This window comes from Desarmillaria tabescens, assembly GCF_030435595.1.
Source record: "Desarmillaria tabescens strain CCBAS 213 chromosome Unknown EV420scaffold_41, whole genome shotgun sequence".
Lineage (NCBI taxonomy): Eukaryota > Fungi > Basidiomycota > Agaricomycetes > Agaricales > Physalacriaceae > Desarmillaria > Desarmillaria tabescens.
Window position 1 is genome coordinate 172528 of NW_026848340.1, and position 22569 is coordinate 195096.

At 46.8% G+C, this 22569-nt stretch overlaps 7 protein-coding genes across 7 annotated transcripts; 3 read left to right on the forward strand and 4 right to left on the reverse strand.

The window, feature by feature from the left end:
* Positions 1-826: 826 nt before the first annotated feature.
* EV420DRAFT_1630869 (NADP-dependent oxidoreductase domain-containing protein) lies at positions 827-2431 on the reverse strand. The gene is made up of 10 exons (XM_060476133.1): positions 2331-2431; positions 2112-2276; positions 1979-2057; positions 1850-1925; positions 1762-1798; positions 1563-1710; positions 1456-1509; positions 1351-1403; positions 1106-1263; positions 827-1051 (listed from the first exon to the last, which is right to left on the reverse strand). The coding sequence occupies exons 1-10, from the start codon at positions 2383-2385 to the stop codon at positions 926-928; spliced, it is 951 nt and encodes a 316-aa protein (XP_060326527.1). The 5' UTR covers positions 2386-2431; the 3' UTR covers positions 827-925.
* Positions 2432-6742: 4311 nt separating this feature from the next.
* On the forward strand, positions 6743-8154 carry EV420DRAFT_1647323 (uncharacterized protein; the record flags this gene model as incomplete). Its single annotated transcript, XM_060478029.1, has 3 exons — positions 6743-7267; positions 7329-7851; positions 7913-8154. The coding sequence occupies 3 exons, from the start codon at positions 6743-6745 to the stop codon at positions 8152-8154; spliced, it is 1290 nt and encodes a 429-aa protein (XP_060326528.1).
* On the forward strand, positions 8134-10476 carry EV420DRAFT_1711682 (uncharacterized protein). Its single transcript, XM_060479640.1, has 3 exons — positions 8134-8557; positions 8606-9032; positions 9419-10476. Exons 1-3 carry the CDS (start codon positions 8433-8435, stop codon positions 10346-10348), a joined length of 1482 nt encoding a protein of 493 aa, XP_060326529.1. The 5' UTR covers positions 8134-8432; the 3' UTR covers positions 10349-10476.
* Positions 10477-11469: 993 nt separating this feature from the next.
* EV420DRAFT_842464 (uncharacterized protein) lies at positions 11470-13073 on the forward strand. The gene has a single exon (XM_060483671.1). It carries the CDS (start codon positions 11767-11769, stop codon positions 13012-13014), a length of 1248 nt encoding a protein of 415 aa, XP_060326530.1. The 5' UTR covers positions 11470-11766; the 3' UTR covers positions 13015-13073.
* A 59-nt stretch (positions 13074-13132) lies between these two features.
* On the reverse strand, positions 13133-15022 carry EV420DRAFT_1647326 (uncharacterized protein; the record flags this gene model as incomplete). The annotated part of the gene is made up of 4 exons (XM_060478030.1): positions 13133-13473; positions 13531-13591; positions 13830-14942; positions 15002-15022. 4 exons carry the CDS (start codon positions 15020-15022, stop codon positions 13133-13135), a joined length of 1536 nt encoding a protein of 511 aa, XP_060326531.1.
* Positions 15023-15869: 847 nt separating this feature from the next.
* On the reverse strand, positions 15870-17273 carry EV420DRAFT_842532 (uncharacterized protein). The gene is made up of 4 exons (XM_060483672.1): positions 16922-17273; positions 16701-16844; positions 16077-16646; positions 15870-16022 (listed from the first exon to the last, which is right to left on the reverse strand). Exons 1-3 carry the CDS (start codon positions 16949-16951, stop codon positions 16098-16100), a joined length of 723 nt encoding a protein of 240 aa, XP_060326532.1. The 5' UTR covers positions 16952-17273; the 3' UTR covers positions 15870-16022; positions 16077-16097.
* A 2733-nt stretch (positions 17274-20006) lies between these two features.
* On the reverse strand, positions 20007-21955 carry EV420DRAFT_1711692 (uncharacterized protein; the record flags this gene model as incomplete). Its single annotated transcript, XM_060479641.1, has 4 exons — positions 20007-20741; positions 20793-20914; positions 20968-21402; positions 21452-21955. The coding sequence occupies 4 exons, from the start codon at positions 21953-21955 to the stop codon at positions 20438-20440; spliced, it is 1365 nt and encodes a 454-aa protein (XP_060326533.1). The 3' UTR covers positions 20007-20437.
* Between the last annotated feature and the right edge of the window lie 614 nt (positions 21956-22569).

Sequence of the window (22569 nt, forward strand, 5' to 3'; positions counted from 1 at the left end):
ATGGGGAGTCGGGACGGTTCATATGTACTTCGTTATCTAGTAGAGGTTTTTGCATAGTGATGCATATTTCATGCGAGCGAAGAGAGCTACTGTCATGGATCTAACGTTTTGCTAGTTATGGCTATTTTCGACAATCTCTGAGCGTCTTTTATGTGCGCGAAGTCCCAAAAATCCTGGCGTCCTAGCCCCTAACCCAGAAGTCAAAACACCCCTGACTGTTAACGATCATTTATTTAAATAATTTATTACGCGTTAGTTAAACTACACGTGATCACATCGCGTCCACGTATTTCCCGTTCATTTACCGTCTTTGACGCGTTTCCTGACCTTAGATCGCAATATATCTCCTGAAATACTTTCTAAAACCTCGAAAAAATGTAAATACAGCTCGTATTTGACAGTAGATCTCCGGTGAGGTTGGTCATAGTTAAGTCTCAAGTCCTTTGACTCTTGAGCTTCAGCTTTCATTTCACTTCAGTAAATGACAAAAGTTGAGGCCTCAAATATTGAAAATTTGAATCTCAGTAGCCAGACTGCAAGACCTGACTATTGAGCTCTTTACAAGAGACTTTCAATTTAACAGTCTCACGCACCATATTCCCAGCCAAATGCGAAGTCAACCAAGGAGTAAAAAGCCCGACAGACCGTACGGACAAGAATATTCGTCATCATCATTCTCACAATGCTGCGTGGGACACGACAATTGTAAGACTAAATGCAGCAGATGTATGGCACTAATCCTCGGTAACATACCGATTTGAATAATGTTTGGGCTTTCGGGCTTTCAAACATATCGTTGACAGACGAAAATTTAGTATTTTGATGTCTCAGATATATGATCATAGACCAAAGCAGTCAATTCCATGAGTTAGTATATATCGTTTCTAGTTCTTTATCTCAAAGAGGCAGTGTGATTTCACCGTGACTACCACCCAAGCTGCTCTCTCGTCCATCCAAAAACCTTCCCATTCTTATCAATCTTATTACAGAGTCTCTCACCACGATCCAATCCATCTATCCTCTTCAAATCATCTTCATCCAAGGTGGGAAGCTGAAGAGGGTTTCAGTCAAAACCACTTCGCGAAAGTGAAGCGCGACTGCTTACATTGATATTATCCTTCTGCCGCTGTTCATTTTCGCTCTTGGGCAGGATAATTACACCTCCAGCAATGTGCCATGCGAGGATGACTTGCGTGGGCGAGACACCGTGCTTTGCAGCGATTTCGTTCATGACTGGATCTTCCCGGATAGCATTTTTATGACCTGCGTGGATGGATGTGATGAGCCTGAGTCAATGAAAACGGAATAGGCGCGCTCACCTCCAGGAGAATACGCCTCGGTAAGTGATACCCTTTTTCTTGTGATACGCAATAAGATCGTGCTCTGCAAGGTAGGGATGGCGCCTGACAGTGCACTTTTTAAAACTGCGGAGACGATAATCAACGGTTTACATACTCTATCTGGTTTACTGCCGGAACGACTGTAGCCGTTTTGAGGAGCTCTTCAAGCCTGCGTAACTCCAAATCAAGACGAAAAGATGGGCCGCAGATGGAGACACTTACGTCTTGATGGAGAAATTACTCACTCCAATGGCCTTAGCCCTCCCACTGGCATATATTTTCTCCATTTCTGCGTAGGACTCGTTGAAAGTCGGCGAATCGACAGTGATTACGGAACCATCAGCACCGTAAGGTAAATCCAACCAGGGGCCTTTAATAGACGAGATAAGGCAAGAATTAAATGAAGGCGACATTGGCCTACCCTTGTAAGGTATGGCCATAGGCCAATGCATCAGATACTGTTGTCCAATAATTCAGATCTATATTCCCTCCGAGGAAACAAAACGTACGAGGTCCACATACTCCACCCCGAGATTTTTGAGACTCAATTCGAACGACTCGGTGACGCGATCCTGGCGGTTGAAGCTAAGGATCACAGTATGTGAGTAGTGGACTAGAAAAAGGACACCAGAGCGTACGGCAGTTTGGTCGTAATGAAGAATTCTTCGCGAGGAATACCAGACTCTTTGATAGCCTCACCAATGACTTTCTCCGTACCTACGAGCATCGTTTAGTTTCTGTAAAACCGTTGAAGAGGAGGTCATCCTAGACCATAAAGAAGGGCTGTATCAATGTGTCTATATCCCGCCTCGGTAACACTCAATTGATGAATCGGACGCAAAATGCTGGTGTCCCTCACTTTAATCGCCGTCAATATCCATTTCTTAGCTGCATCGCATGCCTCGGCTGTGAGTGCGCTAGGACCGCCACCAATACCTAGACGTATCAGTGTTACACATTGCAATATTAATCGTGCACGGACGTACTAACCTATGATTGGGATCTTCGTACCATTATTAAGGTCGACAAAGGGAATGGGAGACATTATACTGATGTTCGACTATTGCCCGAGAAGTAAGCCTTATATATGCCATCGACTGGTTGTTCTTTTACGGCATCGGGGGGCTTTGTAGTAAGCAGAGAATCCCCGATTCCCGATGAGAAAGGGATTTGTACTGTGTCGAAAAAAAAATTACCTGTAGAGAAATTATGGAGTGCATGAGGGTGCGTGATCTGAGAATTGTAGGTATAGTGGATAGCCTGGCAAGTCCGGCTTTATTATATACTCACGAAATTCGTATCTGTATATAGTGGAGAGTGGTCTAGTGCCGGGGTCGTGGCAGTTTTAACCAAAATAAGATGCCGAAGTCCGGCTCATTCAATCGGAGCTTATAGGTGGCAGAACCCTCCGAGCGGAGATTGAATTGACCTACCCTTTCCTGGATAAATCAGGGACCACGGGTTTCCGCCAGGTCTCTTTCTTCCTATGCAAATACCTTCTCTACCCAATCTCCGCTATGTACGACTGCTCTGATAGCTCTAGGTCCTAGGATGCTAGGACTGTCTTCGTTCTCTTTATTACCCAGACTTGCACTCGTAAACCTTAGTTCTTTCACGGTTCTGCGATTTTTGATGACGTAGAAAAGAAAAATCACACACGCGATGCGACGCCTTGCACTTTCTGCGATGCTGTTGGACCGACTCGTTGAAGCTCTCTTTATGTTCACGTACTGGCCCGCATTCCCGGCAGGTCGCGAAGCCACGCCGGCACCAATCAACATGCAATCAAAATAGAGGTAAGATGTTGACCCCAGAGAAATCCTTAAGGATTTCCCTTACTGGCGCAGAACAATGGCTTTTGCTACGTTCAGGACGTCCGCACCTCATCCCGGATCCATGTACTTCGACCGGTTTCCCCTAAAGCGACATCGCAACTTAAAAGCGGTGACAGCACACTCTCTTGGTGCTGGAGGCACCATCGGGGCGTTTTGTTGACAGTGTCCTTGAGAACTGTCGGAGAGATTACGAGTAAGCATGCTCCGTTCCGCTTTGACACGACCCTTGCTCCGCCTCCACATTGTGTACAGATGTTCTTCTGTTCTTTCTACTCATTTGATGCTTCTTCCTTCATTTCGTTGCCTATTTTTCGGCTACACGACCATTTTTCTTTTCCTATCCTGTACGGCACGGCCCTTAATACGTCAGGATCGAGACCGACGTGAACTATGGACGATGGATCCCTCAAAAAGTGCCACATTCGATTTGGCCCTGTAGGATTTACGATAGTTTCCTTGGAAATCTATTGTCGATACTCGCAATGTATCAGATGACTATGTCGCCAGCTATGGAACACGCTCCCAATCTGATAACTAACCAGCACGCAACTGAATCCTTACTGACTATTCACTATCACGACTTTCATCGTCCTTATCTCGCAGGCATGGCGCACTCGCAGTTTGAGCGGGACCGATGTCCCGATGTGAATTGTAGCCGAATAAATCAATCTCGGCACCGGAAATTCACACCGATCGACATTATCGCGTTCCGTTGCGTGATGGGCCTCAGAACGGGATATAAAAGGGAATGGTGGTAAGCGTTATCTTTATCTGCACCTTGCTCTCACTCACTGCTCACCATCCTAGGGTTCCAACGGTATTCTCTTCGAACGCCACAACACTCATGGTTGTGCTGTGGTCTCGCTGTGAATGTTTTATAGCGGTGATCAAGGCCATGAGTCGTGGCGGCCGCAAGGGTTATCGTTCCTTCTCTGCGGATGTCTGAGTGGTTGTGTGGGCTAGTATGTCTTCTTTTCTCGGGATTCCGTACGTATACTTATTGGTAGTTCTGACGCAAGCGCCCGTTGGAGTAGCTTCCACCTGTTCATACTTACGATGGGTTTCCTTTCTGTTTGAATGCATGACGGTTGTTTCTCCCATTTCTTATCCAAACGTTCTATAATAAGACTAGTCTTCTTTCAGTATCAGGCGCAGAACCATGTGGAAGGGGACACCCCGATAGAAGAGGATAAGACAGGATCAGTCACATCATAGTGGTCGATGTTTTTTTAGCGCGATATGCCGTCATTTGGTACTAAAAGATGACATCGCTCCGGGATTATGAACCGGTCGAAATATAAATCTGCCAAATGATGAATGGAAGATGTCGCGGCGGGTGCAAGTCGAATATACATATGTTACAGTGCGTGCATCAATACATTTCCTGTATCAACAGCAGCAATGAAGTAAAGAGTAAGAAAGGGCGAGAATAAAAGGATAGACTGTAAAAGTACAACAATGCAAAATCAACTGAAGGGATAAACGACTATCAACAGAGAACACGACACTAACACCATCCACACTAAACACAACAAACAGCGGAAATCATCTCAAACTTCTCAGGTCATTGATAACGTCCCGTATGTCCGTCCTATTCCATTCACCGCTCCACGCTTGCTTCCGCTCCTTCCTTCGAACGAATCCATCAAAGTGTTTTGCAGAACTGTAATTCTGCAACTGTGGTGCTGTAGAAGGGCGCTTGGATCGCCGGGAACGGGTAAGGGTAGGCTGGAAAGTATGAAGGACGGGCTCTTCGCGATGTTGCCGTCGCCGGACCGTCTCGTAGTGCACCTTCCTTGGCACCAGGGTCCGGACTTTGGCATTCATAGGTCGCGATATAACCATCACTTCAGTTTGAATCTTAGGTTCGATGGTTGGTGCTGGTACCGGGATTCGGGACGGACTAGGATGGGAGAGGAAGCTGCTGACTACCCTCCGACGAATATGATTGAGAACAGAAAGAAATGAACGTGGTTTTTGTGGACGCGCAAAAGAGACACGGGAGGGCGGTGAAGAAAGGGATTTAGACCGCCTACCACCTGAGGTGCGCAAGTCGAAAACCGTAGGCTGAGCCATGGGTGGCGGAAGGAATGACGACCAATCTCAGTGCAACGTGATATTTAAACGAAAGTATGTTTCACCAAAACATAGAATTAGAAGCGTATTTCCGCTAGAACCACAAAAACAGAAATATTTTAGCTTCCGAAGATGGCGTACAGTTATTTACCGGTCATTGGAATGCCGAAAAATATTTTTTGTCCCATCCACCACACATTGTCTTTTTCCTCAAATAAAGTAGCCACAAAATTTTTAATATTACTCAGTGATGTCCATACAAAGTATGAACTGGATCAAAGCATCTAGTATTGAGATATCCGTAATTTACGGTGTTTCATTGACTGGTAAATGACCACGTGGCAAACCCCTGCCAAATTTGCATCACTGTTCGATTTTTCACGGGGTCAGCAGTAGCGCTAAAATTCCCAAAAAATCACTAAAAATCCATAATATCTATGTCTCCGATTATGCAACACTGTCAGGCAGCGGAACTGGGGAGAAGGAGGCTAAATCAACTGTTTCAGTGACTGATGGTGTTGCAATGACCTGTCAATAACTGTAGTGAATAATTTTGGTGCTAGCGACGCCACCGATCTAATTGGAGGTGATGCGCGTATTTCAAAGATCCGATGAGCGAAAGCGGACAAGACGCTGGTTCCAGGAAATGTGGCATACCGCGGGGAAGATGAAGGAAGGGGGCTGTATAAAGGTCTTAGCGGAATGGAAGATTGAGAGGTTTTATCGATAAGCGCTCTTGGTAAAAAGTATCGTCGCCTCACGCAGTAATTTAATGTTGACGGCAAATATGTGGTATCTGAACGAACTTCAAGTGGGTGCCCATACCCCATCGAGACTGCTATGTTTGAACGGACATGGAGAATAATTATAGAGTGGATCTGAAAATGAAAATCAATAGCAGACGTCAGTACCTTTGCCACAATTGCTCTTGGAAGCTTTGTTCACCGCAGTTACGCCGCACCGTAACTTGCTTGAAGATGATTCAGAGTATAGCACATCGATTCGGTGCTGCTAGAGTTCCGCAGCAAGTGATAGTCCTATATTCTAATTAAAAGGGGGGAAAAGACAGCTAGAGAATCATGACCAGGTCTCAGGCAAGGGGCAAGACCATACTTACCAGAAAACTATACACCTCAGGTAAATAAGCGCAAAATAATCTACCTCGGTAGCTCATTGTAAGTAAAGCTACACGTATCAAGGGAAACGGTCAAGAGAGATAAAAAGGACGGTGAATCGATGGCTACTGGCACAGAAGTATTGTTGAAACGTAGGGAGCGGCCCGGATCACCCGTTCTGGTAGGGCAGTCACATATGACTAAGCATCACAGTATTTGAGTTCCCGTTTGGACCGGTGACGCAAATTTTCTTAGTCTGTCCCTTTCTAGTACCCCTGGTCCCCCATTTCTGAACTATTTACTGTCTGCGTTATTCTTTCCTTTCACCTTCCTCCCGTGCTGACTTTTTTATTTGGAAGATTTTGCCCTTTGTTCAATGCCCAACGAGAACTTCATTTCGCGACTGAACGATGACGTTCTGTTAGAAATATTTCTCCATGTTTGTGGAGAAAAGCCCCTCAATGCGTATCCTAAAAATGCGTATCCCGCATTGCGACTGTCCCTCGTCTGCTCATGTTGGCGTGCGGTGTCGCTGTACTCCCGTCGCCTGTGGACGAATATCACTATCCTTTCGTCAACTAAAGCGCTGAGGAACGGCGCACCAGGACCCGTCGAGCGTGCTCAACATGCCACGATACAGGAAGAGATCACGAATCTCTATATACAGCGTTCGCAGGGCTTGTTAATCAGCATTTTCGTATGCAAGACCACGATACCTTTGCCGTTGAAAGGTCCTCCTCCCTCTGATTGGGTGTTCCCAATGAGTGATAGGCAGATTGACCTGCTCTGTCAAGCTGCCGGCTGGAAGGAGATTCATGTGTTAAGTAGGGATGTTTGGTGGTTTGGGCAAGAGCAAAGTCTGCGCTGTTTGTTGGAAACAGGAGCTCGGTGTCTGAAGGCGGTGGATACCATAGCATTCCCAGGACACACAGAGCTCTACGGGACACCTGCTTTTGCACTAGCTTCCTAACTTTCGCAACCTCTATCTCCACGGTTATGAATGCTGTTATGGCCTCGAGAATGGGTCACCATCCCCTGATTTCCCTTTCGACAAAATTCGCTCATTGACCTTTAATGGTTCTCCCACTCGAGGCGATATCGAAGGTGGTCACGGCAGCATTGTCGCGATACGACGCGCTCTTCAGCGTTTCCCGTATGTCCGGGACGTTATACTCTCAGTTCCGCGCGGCGATCTCCACGAATACGGCTTCTTACCGGCACTTTCTTTATCCCTTCTAACTTCCTTGACTCTCTGGGTTGACTACACCTGCCAGAGCAAAGTGAAGTACTATTTATCCGACCTCTCTTTACCATGCCTGCGTTCTTTCACCCTAAAATACGTCAACAACATCATCCAGTACCCCCTCGTAGCGAAAATCGTGAGCGATGTCCTCGGCACGTGCTCCCAGTCTCTTCGTTCATTCACGTTGGAGAAAGTTCCCATTCGGGCTTCAAGTTTGATTGACATTCTCTCGGTCGTTCCTGGTTTAACGCGTCTCGAGCTCCGCGATCCAGTCCTCGGCAGCTTTATACCGTATTGCCCCAGTTTCCCAGGCGTTAGCCAACTATATTGAGGCTAATCCCGCATTCCTTCCAGACCTCGAGGCGGTGGAATTCATTTGGCAACGAGAGGATACCGGACGCAAGCTAGAAAAGGCGCTCATGGATATGGTCGAGACACGTAGAGCTTGCGGGAGGCTCAGGGATGCGACGATTGGGCGACTCAATCCATACGAGGAATTAAGTGTGGATACTAATCATCGACTGGCAGTCTTGAAGCGAGGTTAACCGAAGGACAGGGTTCAGAAGCGTCGCGTCAGTTTCATAGTTACATGAGACAGTCTTGACCAGTGGCACGTATCATCCTATATAGCAACCGTTACAGGTACGTACATAAACTCTTGGTTTAACGACTAGAGCCTAAGAACCTATCCTTCTTACAGAACCTACGAATAGTAAACAATATTGGTACCTATCGGGGCATAGCAACGCATGTTTGAACAAAGGAATCGCCATGTGCATCGTTTCCATTGTTCTGAACAAAGGGTTTGTTGCAGATATATTCCATGCCACCCGACGCGAAGCTCTCCCACCTTACTTATAATCGCGCATTCATGGCCATGAATCCACTACACTGCCCCATAATCAATTTCAAATTCCAAGCACCTTCTCGAAATCTGATTCTATGTAAGTACGCCTTTCATACTTGACATGCAGTACTTTTCTTACATACTCTCAGGATGAATGCATCCTCGAAAGAAGTCTCTCGCCCTCAGGAACAGTTCCCTGAGGTGGCAGACTTACAAAAAGACCTCATAAACGGCCTTCCTTGCGAGCTCCTTCAAGAGATATTTGCCGTTGTTGTGTTGAATGAAGAGGAGGAGGAGGAGGAGGATCCTAGGAAACGCATCGGCCGATTCAGGCTATCTTTAGTATGCAAGGAATGGTGGGATCTTATCGAAGCGTGTCCAACTTTGTGGACGAGCGTCACCATCACGGATTTCTCACCCGACCATTCCATGTGTTACTCGGCTACAGTCGGCAATCCCCAAGCCACATTCCCAAAACTCATGCGTATCCTGGAACGTTCTGCAGGGTGCGATATAGACGTCAAGATCGATATCTGGGCTCCACCCGAAGTCCCGCCAGATTTTCAAGATGTCGTGGTACACTGCTCCAACTGACTGTAAAGGACACCAGCCATTCTCCTTCAGCAGCGAGCACTCCCGGTGTCTTTCCTTACTCCTCAGCGCGCATGCCCATCGCATCCGGACTCTCAATGTCATTACGAGGGATTGGACTACCCAGGTCAACCTGTTTTCTGCATTCATAAACAGGCCCATGCCATGTTTGCAAGATTTGCGACTTCGGCCACGAGAATCTCGACATTACGAACGAAGGGACTGACGCTGATGAAATACCCAGGTCATTCATGTCTTTCCCTGGAACAGTGGCACAGTGCGATGTATCCCCTCTCTTCACAGCTTCTCTGTACAAGAAATACCACTTGGCTGCTTCTCTTTCGGTGGTGGTATCCGTGACCTGCAGCTAGTCGGTCTGCCGTTGGATAACCTCCCCTACCACATCTGAGCTGCGCCTTGCTCTGTCAAATCTTATCGACACCCTTGAAATTCTGTCACTCGTATGCGCCGTACGTGATGTCGAGGGGGCAGGCCCGCAGGAACACCTAATCCTTCCTCACGTCAATACGTTCTCTATTGGTTACGGCAGAACAATCAACGAAGTCGGACTCATACTACAATTCCTCGACCTACCCGCTGTTCGTCACCTGAACATCAAAGACTGCCACATAGCACCGTTGCCTGCCTCCGACCGTGCGTTTATACATGTCGTGAAGCGCCTTCCGTTGCACCAAATCGTCTCTCTAAAACTATCAAATGTTCGTTTCGAGGTCCAAGAAGACTGCCTCACGTCGCAAGATGTGCTTGAAGGAAACTTCAATGCCGAGGAGGACCTGCCTGTCCCGTTGAGGTTCATTCGCAAGCTCACGGCCATCAAGCAACTCTCCTTGAACTCTCCTTGCCCCATGTTCATGTACTTTGCGACGTATCCACGGACGCTCAGTAGAGTTACCGGGGACGATGAGGTCAAGCTCGACGACCTTGCTCGGTTGATCAATTTGAGCACCGTCGAGACAATGAACATCGAAGCAGATAACTGGGAGATCCGGGATTGGGACCCGGCCTTGACGTTCCTGCATAACCGGTTTCAATGGCCGTCTGCACAAGACGGGGTTTACCACGGGGTGGTAATGGATACGTTAAACATCATATTGCCCTACAAGCTCTCGGAGATGTCACAGTATATGCATCCGCCTTTGGAAGAAGTCATCGAAAACAAATATACTCAGCTTGCTAGACATTTCGACTTGGAATGGATGCTTGATGACGATGATTTGGAGGAAGGTGGCGACGTTGGCTTCGGCTTGTGCCTTGAAGATCTGATGGAGGACGAGGCGTAAAACCAGCTTGTGTAGTTCTTGCCATGAAGCAATTAGAACAACTCTTCGAGAATATTTTGACGCAGCGTGTTAAATTCTATAGGCTCCAGAGTCATCAGTGGTCGTCAGGGTCTAACAACTATCTTTTGCCAATCTTGACGCTCATTACCTTCCAAGTCGTCTCTTCTGGTGATAAGAGCCTTCCGATTTCGTCAGTCCGAGTCATTGTCGGGAGCTGTAACATACTGGTTCCGACAAGGTGACAGTGTTGAGCTGGATGGGTTATATCTCTTTCAGACGAAGTTCAGGGGTCAGGATTTCTTCTCCCAAAAGGTCAAGCTGTAAGTTGCTTCCGTTCCGCTGTTTTCCGAGAAAAGTGCCACCAAGCAAGTCGCACAGATGCATGCTAATTTTGGGTCTCCTGAAAACTCGTGAAATTGATCGATCGGAATTTCTCAATTGAGACGCCTCAGCTAGTACATCGATATTAGCGTGGCGTTGCTGCTCCTACTTTATTAAAAAAAAAACAATCCCTGGTCGCAGCCCGCTTTCGATGAGAAATGCATCGACGAAGTGAACAGCCCGCCATACCGCTAAGCCCAGTTCATAAATTGTCGACGCAATTTCTCGTCGCGCAAGGACCAGCAAAGTATTACATTATGGCCGTAATCTCCTGCCTTTGTGATAGCTTCGTTCGACTCGCGGTGAATACCGTCGGTCGAAGCTTTGACCTGCCGAAACCAATAACCAAAGGCGGCAGGCCAAGACCGTTTTTGTTTCATCACGAACGCCACTTAGACCCTCGGCAAACCCCAGCAGACCTCAGTGTGCAAGTCGACTGGATCGAAGCTGGCCTTTATTTTACAACAAGGCCATACAATGAATTTGACTTTGGTTCTAGTGGCAACACATCACAATGTTTATTGTTTATTTTCGAACAAGGGTCGCTATTTGAAGATGCTTCACTTGAGGGCAATTACACGTCTCCTCTCCCTTCATTTCCCCTGACATTATTGATCGCCTGGTCGCGCCATGCTGAAGTATGTCTACATCTTCGTCACGTTCTTGCCTTTCTGACAAACATCATAGCGCTCGTATCATCGAAGCAACGTCAAAGGACTACACTGCGAAGCTCCCGAACGAGCTTTTGGTCGAAATTTTTACTATGGCAGTGTCGACCAGTGGTCGGGTTGACTATCCTTTCGTCCTCTCTGTTATTTGTAAACGCTGGCGTTCTATAATGATCAACTATCCACCTCTATGGACGCGCCTCTACATTACCGAATGCTCGCCAGATTACAGCCCGGCTGCCACAGCGTCCATCCTCGACCTCGACTTGGGACCTCAAGTGATCTTCCCTCGAGTGGCTTCATTTCTTGAACGTTCGTCGGAGCTTGACATCGAAGTAATCATTCGCATAGGATCGGCACCGTTCTACGATGCTACGAGTCTTCAGCCATCACATACGGTCTTCACCGACAAGCACTTTCTCAGCCTCTCTCACCTGCCTCGTTCAACATGCACGTCGCATCAAACACTTCTCCATGGATACAGGATTTTGGAGCTCCCATGTCAACGCCTTATCTGCTTTCCGTAACGTACCCATGTCCCGCCTGCAAAATTTCGAGATCTGCCACCGGTCGTCGAGCCACGTTGCTTTTGAAGAAGACTTCGAAGACGATCTGCAGGCTGGAGAGATCGACGTCCTTCAGCATCCTTCAATTTCATCCACCGCTGACCAGATTGTGTGGAACCAATACATGTACCCATCCCTCAAAGTGTTGGATTTGTCCGGCGTTCCCTTCCGTTGGCATCTCTTCTGCCCCCGGAATCTTACCAGACTATGTCTCCGATTTCAGCCATTTGAGGAACGGCCGTCGGCCTCCATTTTGCGCGATATCCTGGCAGGGAGTGTAGATACCATGGAGATTCTGGAGCTCAACGGTGTCATCTCCACCGACACGTCTCCGAATGTGTTTGGCCTTACTAACAAGCGGCTCACTCTTCCCCGTGTCCATAAATTTACTCTCGGGTACACCACCCCGCAAGAAGTTGGACTTCTGCTCCGATATCTTGACCTCCCTGCCGTCCGCAACCTGACAATCAATAACCTCGAGGCTGTTTGGTGTACAGATTCCACCGACGTTATTGAGAGCATCATCGAGCACTTCCCCTTGTGCCAGATTGACACGCTCACGCTCGACCGTGTTTGTCATGGAGATCACCGCGCGAACACCCATACGACGTCGACTGTTCATACCGACTCCACGAACAACGAAAGGATCTATGACGAAGACAAGCTTCCTGTCAACCTGAGGTTTATTCGTCGACTCACCGCGCTCAGGCACCTATACCTGTATTCTCCTTGCGGCGTATTCATGGAGTACTTTAACTACCCCATAAATCTCAATGACTTGACTGATAGAGTCCATGTTGGTCGTGCTCTGAACATGTCCGATCTTGAGACGTGGTGTCTCTCCGTGTCAAGCAAAGCACTTTGCGTTCGGCCTGGGAAGAACGTAGGGACATTCCTTCGTAAGCGCCTGGAGTGCTGGATTGTGGACGGAGTGTACAAAGGACCTGATATAACGAAAGTAGATCTTCGGTTGTCGAGGGGCATAAGGAATGAGATCCGGGACCTCGAAGCACTAATGCCACGGACATGGAAGGTGTCTTGCATAGAGTAGGGCGCAAATATCGGATTAATCTGCCTGCTGCAAAGAACAGTCCCACTTGTATAGTACTCTTCAATTGAATAAAAGGCGAATTTGGAATGGACAGGATGAGCTGGTCTAAATAAAACATCTAAAAGATTGTGAGCCAATTGAATGGATAGGTCACGATCGCATGGAATAATTCCTCTGTTGTATGATAAGCTTGGAAACCAACCACAATCTTTCCACTTTGGGCGTCATTAACATGCTCTATATGATCCTCCGGCAATTCTCTGTCTCGAAACTCTTCTGATGTCTTGATTACGATCGTACGGGGAACAACATCGTAATCGATTTCGACAAATGGCACGCCCGGACCTTTGTATTCAGCTTTGAGCATTTCAATCATTTCTTCGTTATCGCGGACGTCCTGTTCCACGATGTAATATATAAAATGGCGGTCGCGTTCATTAAGGAGGGGAGGAAATCCATCTAAAATGAAGGTTTAGTTCAGATAGCTATTCGATAAGAACAATTACACTGACTAACCTAGAAGTCTACGCGAAATCATTTTGCAGAATAATTTGTGCCCGTTCTTCCAATCGATTTTCTGGCATTCCGCAGAGCAATAGAATACGGAATGACATTTCGCACAGTGCCTCAAATTTGGTCGGGGCCTATCATTATTTCCGGGATCTGATGCGCCATTATAAGTCAACGTTTTTGTGAGATTTTACACTAATAGCCGAGAGATCAGGACAACGAGTCGAATAAAAAGCCGGATTTAACTTTACCTTGAACAATGAGCATCTAGTAAACTCCTTCGATTGGACGTAGCTCTCAAGTACCTTTTCTCGCAATAACGCCACTTCCTTAAGAGCTACGAGTGCATCTCGTACAAGGTCCGGAGCCTGACTTTCAATGTCCAAGCCACGCAGGCACCTCACCACTCGGGGGATAATAGGGCGGTATAAGAGAAATTTTGCTATCAGTTCCAAGAGACGCACTGACTCTTTCTTGCATCTCGGCCCCGGAATCAAAGCACAATCCAACAGAAGTGATATGATATCACTGTCAATCATATCGACAATGCAATGGGGACCCTCGAGACCGAACCTCGAAAGTCCAGTGAGAATAAGCTCAACCGAGCGAAGGGGATCCCGGTCGATATTATCCTTCTTCTTAGAGATAACGATAGAAAGCTGTCTGCACAACCAAGATGCCGCATGCTTGGCGACAAGGGCGTGGCGGAATTTGTCAGAGAATCCCGCGATGGAGACGACAAAGCCAATGGGCCCGTCCATGGGATATAACTCAGAAGATGAAAAGGTCCACTTCTGAGTCAATATGATGGAGCAGCACGTCTTTATAATGTCATCCGGGATGTTGCAATCGAGGCATTGCTGAATGCGGTGACGATGCGAGGAGAGGGATATCACGGTCGGCTGGTAGTAAATATGAATTCCTAATCCATTCCAAATAGAGTGAATCCATAACATTGTGATACGGGTAATGAACCCCGGCGTAGTCGCCATGATATCAGCGAGTTCCTGTACGAGGGAGAACGATTGAAATAACTTGGCGAGCTGGAGACACACTTCAAGGAGGATATGTTTGTCCTTCATAACTTCACCAGTATTAATGAAATGGTTCTCGTAGAAAACCAGTGCCCATTCATATATAGCTCCAGCCAAGGACTGGAGTGACGCGATATCTTCAGGTATACTCCGGAAACTTCGAGATGAAAGGGCAGAATTGAGTCCTGTAAATAAATTGGCAGCTGTCTCGAACATTTTGTGATGACGAGCAGGATCGGCCGAGTTGTAGCTTTCGCAAGGTTTTTCTAAAATGGACAGTCCTACGCGCACAATTTCGACTACGGGCTGAAACAAAGAGGGATTCTCGGCCGCCATCTCTCCAAGCTTCAGGAGGAATTTCGAGGAATCTGAGAGCGCTTCTTTCTGCTAAATGTGGGTTAATAAAGGGTCTTCATGTCATGGATTCCTAGACTGAGACTGACTTTGATTTTGTCTGAGTCCATCGTGTCCCGAAGATCCTAAGGTGACGAATTTTTTCGATTTACAAAAGATGTAAAGTTTTGAAAGCGCGGTTGGCTTGTACAAATGGGAGGGAAACAAATGAAAACGACGACTCATCGAAATTTTCGTCGCTGTCAGTCTCAACGGGCCGGCCGTTGTTGACACGACTCAGTCACATCACGTGCCGTTACCTTCAACAAAGACACGTTACTAATTCTTGACTAAGCCACGCGTCGCCGTCCTGGCATCCAATCTTTTCCCCAACTTTTCACACTTCTGTATTTTCCGCAAGACACTGCGGTTACGGACTTATGAAATCGTTCCTTTCACGTGGCGTTTTCATTCCATAATTTTCTGGCGATTACCGAATGATCCTTGCTTTTTTCACGCTTCTACGCCAACCATACAACTTCTTGCAGGTTTCCTTCCGAAATCAACGTCATACGATATCAGTTCATGGTGACGTCATTTGTCTCCGAATATCGGCAGGAACGGATCAATAAACATCGTTCTTGCTGAAGAGATCCCCTGTCACCTCATCACATCATGTATCACGATGAAACACTGAGGATCCTGAATTCCACAGCGGAACGAATAACACGTAGTCCCCATATATGAGCTCGACGGATACGTATCAAGTCTTATTCTCTTTGGAAATGGTCGCATAGCCATCCTCTATGCTATGAAAAGGATCTAGGTAACCTGTCTTGTTTTGTGCTCTTATTGTCTGCATTATTCAACGAATCTCCCATCATAATCCTCGAGGCGCATACTTCGGGCTACAGAATGCCTTCCGGCTTAAACAACGGACAGACGGGATTAGGAAAATGGCGATTCCAGGCTCCAGCGCCTTACAGCTACTAGGATTTTTTGGCTATTTATATAAGAATTCATGTAGACGATTCAATAGATCCCTTCTTCAGCAAAATACTCTACATTCTTCGTCCAAAGCGCAATTCCCCCTTCCCAGACACAACAGCGCCGAAATCGACAGTGCAAGTCCTTAAAGGCTGGGATCAGGTGATAATAATCGATGACGGACGCCATATCACTCACCATTTCTAGATTTTCGAATCCCTAATACACCCCGGGTATCAGAACATATGGCACTTTTTGGTTCCACTCTGTCCATTCGCGACCGAATTTTCTGTGGAGTAATCGATCCTCAACGGAGATCCTGAACAAAAGACTTGCCACAACTGCTGCAGCAACGAGTAACCAATACATGACCAAACCCTTCCCAAACCACATGTCGATTAATCCGCATTCCATTACCCACGATCCGGTTGATTGGCTGCATATTGCGCCAAGAATGGTCAAGATCATCCCCGTATAGCTAGGGTGTCTAACGATGGCATAGGGTCCCCGCACGATGAGACAATGATCCTGGTGTATACTGAGCTCGAAAGTGAAAAGGCGCCCGAGCACGCGATAACAGCACAGGCGAATAAGGGTTCCCGCAATCGTGAGGACGTTCCCCAAGAGGAAGAGAGGGGTAATGACAATTCCATGTGTATGGCCGTTAAAATCCAAGGTTGACAGGACGAAATGAGATGCTGAAAGTGACGGAAAGTGGTAGGCCAATATGACGATCGCTTCAATGATACAGATAGACCAAGATATAACCTGGCCAAAAAAGATATGAACCAGACGATAAGCAAAGTGTTACCGGCGACTTACCCGTAGAAATGCGCATGGCCATGCGAGGCTCTTGAGAAATCTCTCTCTCCAGTCGGGAACAATATGCTCGACTAAAGGAAGTGGATCATTGGGAGGTTTTCCTGTAAGGCGCATGCAGATTGCATCAGAGAACAAGAGAGGAATCTTGAACAAAGACATAAGAGAGTGGGAAAGGATATTTGGTAGGTGGTACCTAAGAATTCACTTACTATAGATAACACGGAAGCGTAACGCGACTTTTGTCCTTCCATTGGTGTCCTAAAAATTACACGAAGATCGAGCGGAGGTTCAAGATACACACACCCTCACATGATGATTCCCCCGGATGTCTGACGGTGGCAAATCTAGCCCTGAAGAGCGCAAAATGAAGCGTTATCTTTGACTAAGTACAATAGATCGAAACATGAGTCGCGATAGCACTGCAGTTCGCATCAATGCCTTCATAGGAGCCGACTGATGACCAGGAGTAATGGTGTTCGTAGAGCCAAGATGAGGAAGTCGTGGCGGATTCATAGCCCACGCATGTGAGAGCATTCTTTTCTTAGCGGCTTCAGATGTACCAGTTCTTGGCAGTATCAATAGTGCCGTTCCTCGTACGTGGTCAATAGGGCCCTGGATTTCACAGGCACAGGAAAGAGATATTACGTTAGAATGATACGGGAATAAGTATATGATCAACTTGATTTTTTCCTAGTAGATTGTTAACGGCAGGAGACAACATACAGGCCTAGGTCAGAATAATCCCAGGAATCAAGACAAGGATAGGTATTTACTTTCATTGATTGACACAGAAACTTCCGAGAAATCATGAGGTTACGCGTGATAGGCCCATGCTATATGGGCCGGAGCAAAATTGGTCATGACAGTTAGAGAATGAGATAATTTCAGATAGGTGTGATAGGTCTTACTCAAATAGAGCCTGCGAGTGACGTACAGTTTGATATTCACAAAGACAAGACGAGCATAAAAACAAGGTTTCATGCCGTACACGGTGGAGCCTGCTGGCCAGAATCATATCATGAAGGGTCTAATCCATTTAATCTTCAAGTGCGCACCTTTGTCGACTCCGTATGAGCTTTTCCCAATAAAGCCTTCTCAGTTGCTCAAGCCAAGGTTTATGAGCATAAGTTCGGACAGATTGTCATACCCTTTTTTGTCAGTCTATCAAGCGCATATTATGAGTTTCCCAGGAGTTAGATTGAGATTGCGTCGCACGAGGCCACAGACAGAAAGGAGACAATCATCCGAGGTGCATTCTGGTGCCAATTAGTGTCTTGGAAAAGTACTGTCGTAGACTTGAGCGGCGCTACGGCGTTTGGTGCTTAACTACGTCGGGATTGGCTGTAAAAGATATCTTCAGTGATAGAAGTTCACTCCAAAAAGGATAGAGCCGCAGTGGATACGAGAATGATATCAGAATAGATAGTTACGGGCTGCGGGCAGCGTGGGACCACCATATCGTTCGAATTTGAAGTTAGGTGAAAGTGTCAACCCCAGTCGACGGCAGAACTGTTGATCTGTTGGCAGGTTGGAGGATAATTCCACCTAAGTACAATCAACAACCGTGAAAGAAATGTTAGAGATAAAATTCACCAGAATGAGAAAGTACACGCCAAGTACATGCGATCTTCAAGCAATCTTCATGACAGCAAATCGGCGAGCGGCAGGACCCGAAAATCCGGCGGCATGGTACCAAGCCGGCCGAAGATGGCCGAACGAGAACAAGTTGTTGCTTCCTTCCCGAACCCACCCAAATCACCATTCCACATCATTCGCTCGCCCGAAATGCCAGTCGAGAGCCCATCACTGTCAGACCCTTCGTTCTTTACTAACTGTGATCAGCCCTCCCAGCTGAACTGGGACCATCTTCAGCCAATGGGCTCGCGGAATCATCGTATAATGTCCCACTCACTTCATGCTTATTATGCCCTGTCGCGTTTGTTGAGTATCTAGCAAATGCCAAATAGTTGGCCGGCTGCCATACCCTGAAGAATGGACAATGTGCAACGTTTGCTGGTTCATATCTGTGATCTTAGCAGACCCATTCTCGTGCTCACAGTTCTTTGTTATCATGGCTGGGGCTTTGATAATTTGATCATTCAATTTATTAATGGAAGACTCCGACTTTTGAAAGTGTTGGCGAGTGCCTAATCTGCGCTTTGACCCTCCTATATACTCCGACGACTTTTCTTTCTCTAAAGGTGGGCGCTATCAATTCTAACTCTTTTAATCTGCTTTTAATGATTGACTATTACCTTCAGGGTCTGTTCACTGTGCCATTCATTCCAAAAGGAAGAAGATCGGATGAAACGCACGATCAATTACCTTTTCTTTGTTCGTACCAAGTCCATTTAAGACATCGCAACCGTTTGCCTTTGACAGTACTCCGAACCGGGCCTCGGAAGTCAGTTACACGCCACTTGGACCAGCGGCAGACAATACAGACCCTTCACTCTCTTTTTGGTCCTACCATCTTCTGCTGAATTCGATACTTCTCTATTCTGTTATGCCGGTCTCCAAGAAGAAGACCAGTTCATCGAAACCTCGAAGGAAAGCCACATCGAAGATGAAACAAGAGGTTTGTTCCTCTTCGTTTGTTACTTGGCCTTGTAGCTGATCATATTCTAGGACGGTCCCAAAAAACCGCGACCTTACGTTCGTTTATTCCCTCCTCGGCGACTTAAACTAACTGTGACCTAGTCATCTTACGTGCCCCCGCCCACATCCAACCCTGCATATCCGAGACTCTCCCTTTCCGAGTCCAGCGGCGTTCTCTCGGACGGGCGTGAACGTTCCAACCGACAACGCGTCTTCCTTATTCAGTCAGATACCCGCCTCAAAGTGCCACGAACAGATAGAGCAAAGTTGCTATGCAATGTCCCTGTTCCGCAAGTGAATCTCCCAGCCATACATCCACTGGACGAATGTACTACTCTGTTCACCACTTCCACCGTCTCGGATGGTGTAATCTTTGGCTGCTCGTTGACGGACGCACTTTCGAGAAGGAACCTCACTAGCCCCAACGTACCGGCCTTTTGGGAAAAGAAATTCCAAGGCAGGGCCGAATTCGTCTGGCACTTATTTGTGAGTAGAGTCTGCTCTGATAATGGTAGATGCTGAATTTATACCTATTATCTAGTGGCCGGGATACAATACTAGAAGGACCATTACCTTTTCTCCCGAAGACGCCGGCATTCTTACACATGGAGACCTTGCGTTCTTTTTGGCTAGTCATGTCAAAGATTTCATGATAGTACGTTCTCTGCCTTGCATTTCGTCACTTCCCTATTGACATATTCACTATAGGAATGCATCGAAGGCTCACTCAAAGGAATGTGCACCGATCCGAACTGGGCCATAACTGAGGACAAGAACCTCGATGATTTCGGTATCTCGTCCTTCTGGACTCCGGACAATAAAACCTGGCGCGTCACAGTCACAATGAAGCGGGACATTACCGACGAGCTTTTGTTTTGTATGGAGCAGGCGAAGGAGGAGGTGGCTAGGGAGGCGAAAGAGAAGGCCGCAGAAAATGCGGAGGCGGAGGAGTATGAGGATTATGAATACTGAGATTATTCCGATACGAATGTAGAACGGGGATCCTTGACTGTTATCATTGCTAGAGCGTTCGATCGCCTTGTATATCTCATGATCTTTTACGACTTGTATACACCTAACGAATCTTTTATTGCATTGTTGACATCCGTACAGAATAGCCTATCAAGTCGAATATCAATTCAGCATTCGTCAGGTAAGTAATTAAGTGAGGCCCATTGCCAAACCCGACACAATGTCTCATCGTGTCGCCTAGCATCTAGACCAATGATGTCTATCCAACGCTGCGTGCTTTCCTCAGCTCGTTTGACAGCATTACTCCATCGTTCAATGTGTGCGGCAGGTACACTCTTGTACAGCATAAGGATCCGTGTTACGACATCTGGATATGGCGTTATTTCCATTGGCGCCTGATCTTCGTAAACGGATTGAGGAACGAATACCAAGGCAACATACGGCTTTGCCATAAGGCCAGATAGGTTGTTTCTGGCATGATATATCAGATAAACGAACCCCTCCAAAACGAGACGATCATACGATATGAAATGAGCCCGAGCTTCTGCTCCCAGACCTATAGTCCGCAAAACTCTATTGAGATAGAAAGTAACCGAGTCTCTGGACAGAACAACTGCGTGGTGGTCGTCTAGGTTTCCAGAGCCCTGGCAAAGGAAGAAATGATTAGCATGAAGACAAGGCTTGTATGCAATCTTACACTCTGCCGCTCTAAGCGCGGTCTTGGATCGCGAGGGCCAGGAATCGCAGGGAGAATGTCCCTCTGCACTCCGACTTGTGCACACCATTCGGTCTGGTATCGGTAATATCGAGGCCCACTTTTCCTTGCCACTGTCCTCCAACGTCGTTTCATCACAACATCGAACATCCATTCTTGCTCCAAGTCCAGTTTGACAGTTACCTCAAACTGCGCTCCAGCGGGGGATAAGATTTGGATTGTTGGGTATTGCTTGATCACATCGGTCTCGGTCTCGATTTCGACGTCTACTGATTTCAGTTCTGGAAGCGCATGTGTCCACGTAGTCGGTGGGATCTCAACGTATTCGCCCTCGCATTCCGGAAAAGCATTTGTTCGCAGAGATAATGTTTCTTTCTTGAGCTTTGGAAAATGTGCTGAAATGGCATCTATTGCTTCCTATTGTGATTTAAAGGAATTTCAAGGACCACAGGCAGTATAAACTTACGTCGTACGTTCCTAGCATCGACCGAGGAAATAATATCCGTTTATCAAGGCTTTTGATGGTCAAGAACTTGAATTTTCTGCCATCGGATGAGTTCCTGAACGGATGCGAGCGGTTGGAAAGAGCCATCGATGAACAAGCTGAGAATCTGACAACAGATGTTGGGGAAATAACATCATCGACAACATAAAACACGGCAGAGTGCTTTATATTGTTATCGGCAAATGTTGTGTCAACATCCAGGATCACTCCCCGCCAAAAGACGCACAGCATTGACTGTTCTTTGCCAAACTCGGATGTATATGCTGCTAGATGGGTTGCTATAAGATTCTCTGGAAGCGTTCGAAATGCAAGAGTGCCCCCATATGCGTCGCGAAAGGATACGAGGACCTTGGAGTTCGCGTCATCTTTATCTTCGTTTTCTTGAGCAGACACAACCACCTTTTCTTCATCATCACTCCAGTAATGGGAGTCAGATGCTTGCGCTTGAAGACACAAACCTTCCATAAAATATATAATCAGCTGACAGCGAAGAAAACAAGATGACGACGAAACTTGTCTGAGATACAGATCCAACATCATACACCCGAACGGAAGTCAATTCTGGTAAAATATCAACCCACGACGCGGCTGACAGAGCAACCTGTTGCCCTTCGCATTCAACAGGATTGTCCGTACTCAGCCTCATTCGGTGTGGAGGTATTTCGGGGAAATGGCACGCTAGTATATTTATTGCTTGCTATATCGCAGTCTGTATTGGATAAAATCAATCAGGGAAAGACACGCACATCAAATGAGGTACTAAACATCGACTTCGGTAACAGAAGCCTAGTTTGGCCATGAAGCACAACCAGGAAACCAGAGTTCATCTTCTCTTTGACAGAATCTGACACTGACATAATGTGCGCAGGTTATCTTGCTTGACGAGATTTATCCAGACCTAGCAGTCGCGCAAATGCAAGTTGATATCATAAGAACGCGACTGTTGATTTCGTCCACGTGATTCTTATGTAAGCCGGCCTAAATTTGCTTCCAGCAATTCCATGCTTCAGACTGCTTACGCCCAACTTGTACTGCTATTTCGTGCGACTCGAGATCATTGACTATCGTCCTGCTGATTC

Excerpts from the sequence above, each read along its gene's own strand:
- EV420DRAFT_1630869 (XM_060476133.1), bottom strand. The coding sequence starts at position 2,385 with ATGTCTCCCATTCCCTTTGTCGACCTTAATAATGGTACGAAGATCCCA. Across the intron at positions 1,711-1,761 it reads TATGGCCATACCTTACAAGG|GCCCCTGGTTGGATTTACCT; the intron begins GTAGGCCAATGT and ends CGTCTATTAAAG. Across the intron at positions 1,052-1,105 it reads GGCAGAAGGATAATATCAAT|CTTCCCACCTTGGATGAAGA; the intron begins GTAAGCAGTCGC and ends AACCCTCTTCAG.
- EV420DRAFT_1711682 (XM_060479640.1), top strand. The coding sequence starts at position 8,433 with ATGCCACCCGACGCGAAGCTCTCCCACCTTACTTATAATCGCGCATTC. Across the intron at positions 8,558-8,605 it reads CGAAATCTGATTCTATGTAA|GATGAATGCATCCTCGAAAG; the intron begins GTACGCCTTTCA and ends ACATACTCTCAG. Across the intron at positions 9,033-9,418 it reads CAGATTTTCAAGATGTCGTG|TCGGTCTGCCGTTGGATAAC; the intron begins GTACACTGCTCC and ends ACCTGCAGCTAG.
- EV420DRAFT_842464 (XM_060483671.1), top strand. The coding sequence starts at position 11,767 with ATGCTACGAGTCTTCAGCCATCACATACGGTCTTCACCGACAAGCACT.
- EV420DRAFT_842532 (XM_060483672.1), bottom strand. The coding sequence starts at position 16,951 with ATGGAAGGACAAAAGTCGCGTTACGCTTCC. Across the intron at positions 16,845-16,921 it reads AAAAGTCGCGTTACGCTTCC|ATTCCTCTCTTGTTCTCTGA; the intron begins GTGTTATCTATA and ends TCTTTGTTCAAG. Across the intron at positions 16,647-16,700 it reads GGCCATGCGCATTTCTACGG|GTTATATCTTGGTCTATCTG; the intron begins GTAAGTCGCCGG and ends TTTTTTGGCCAG.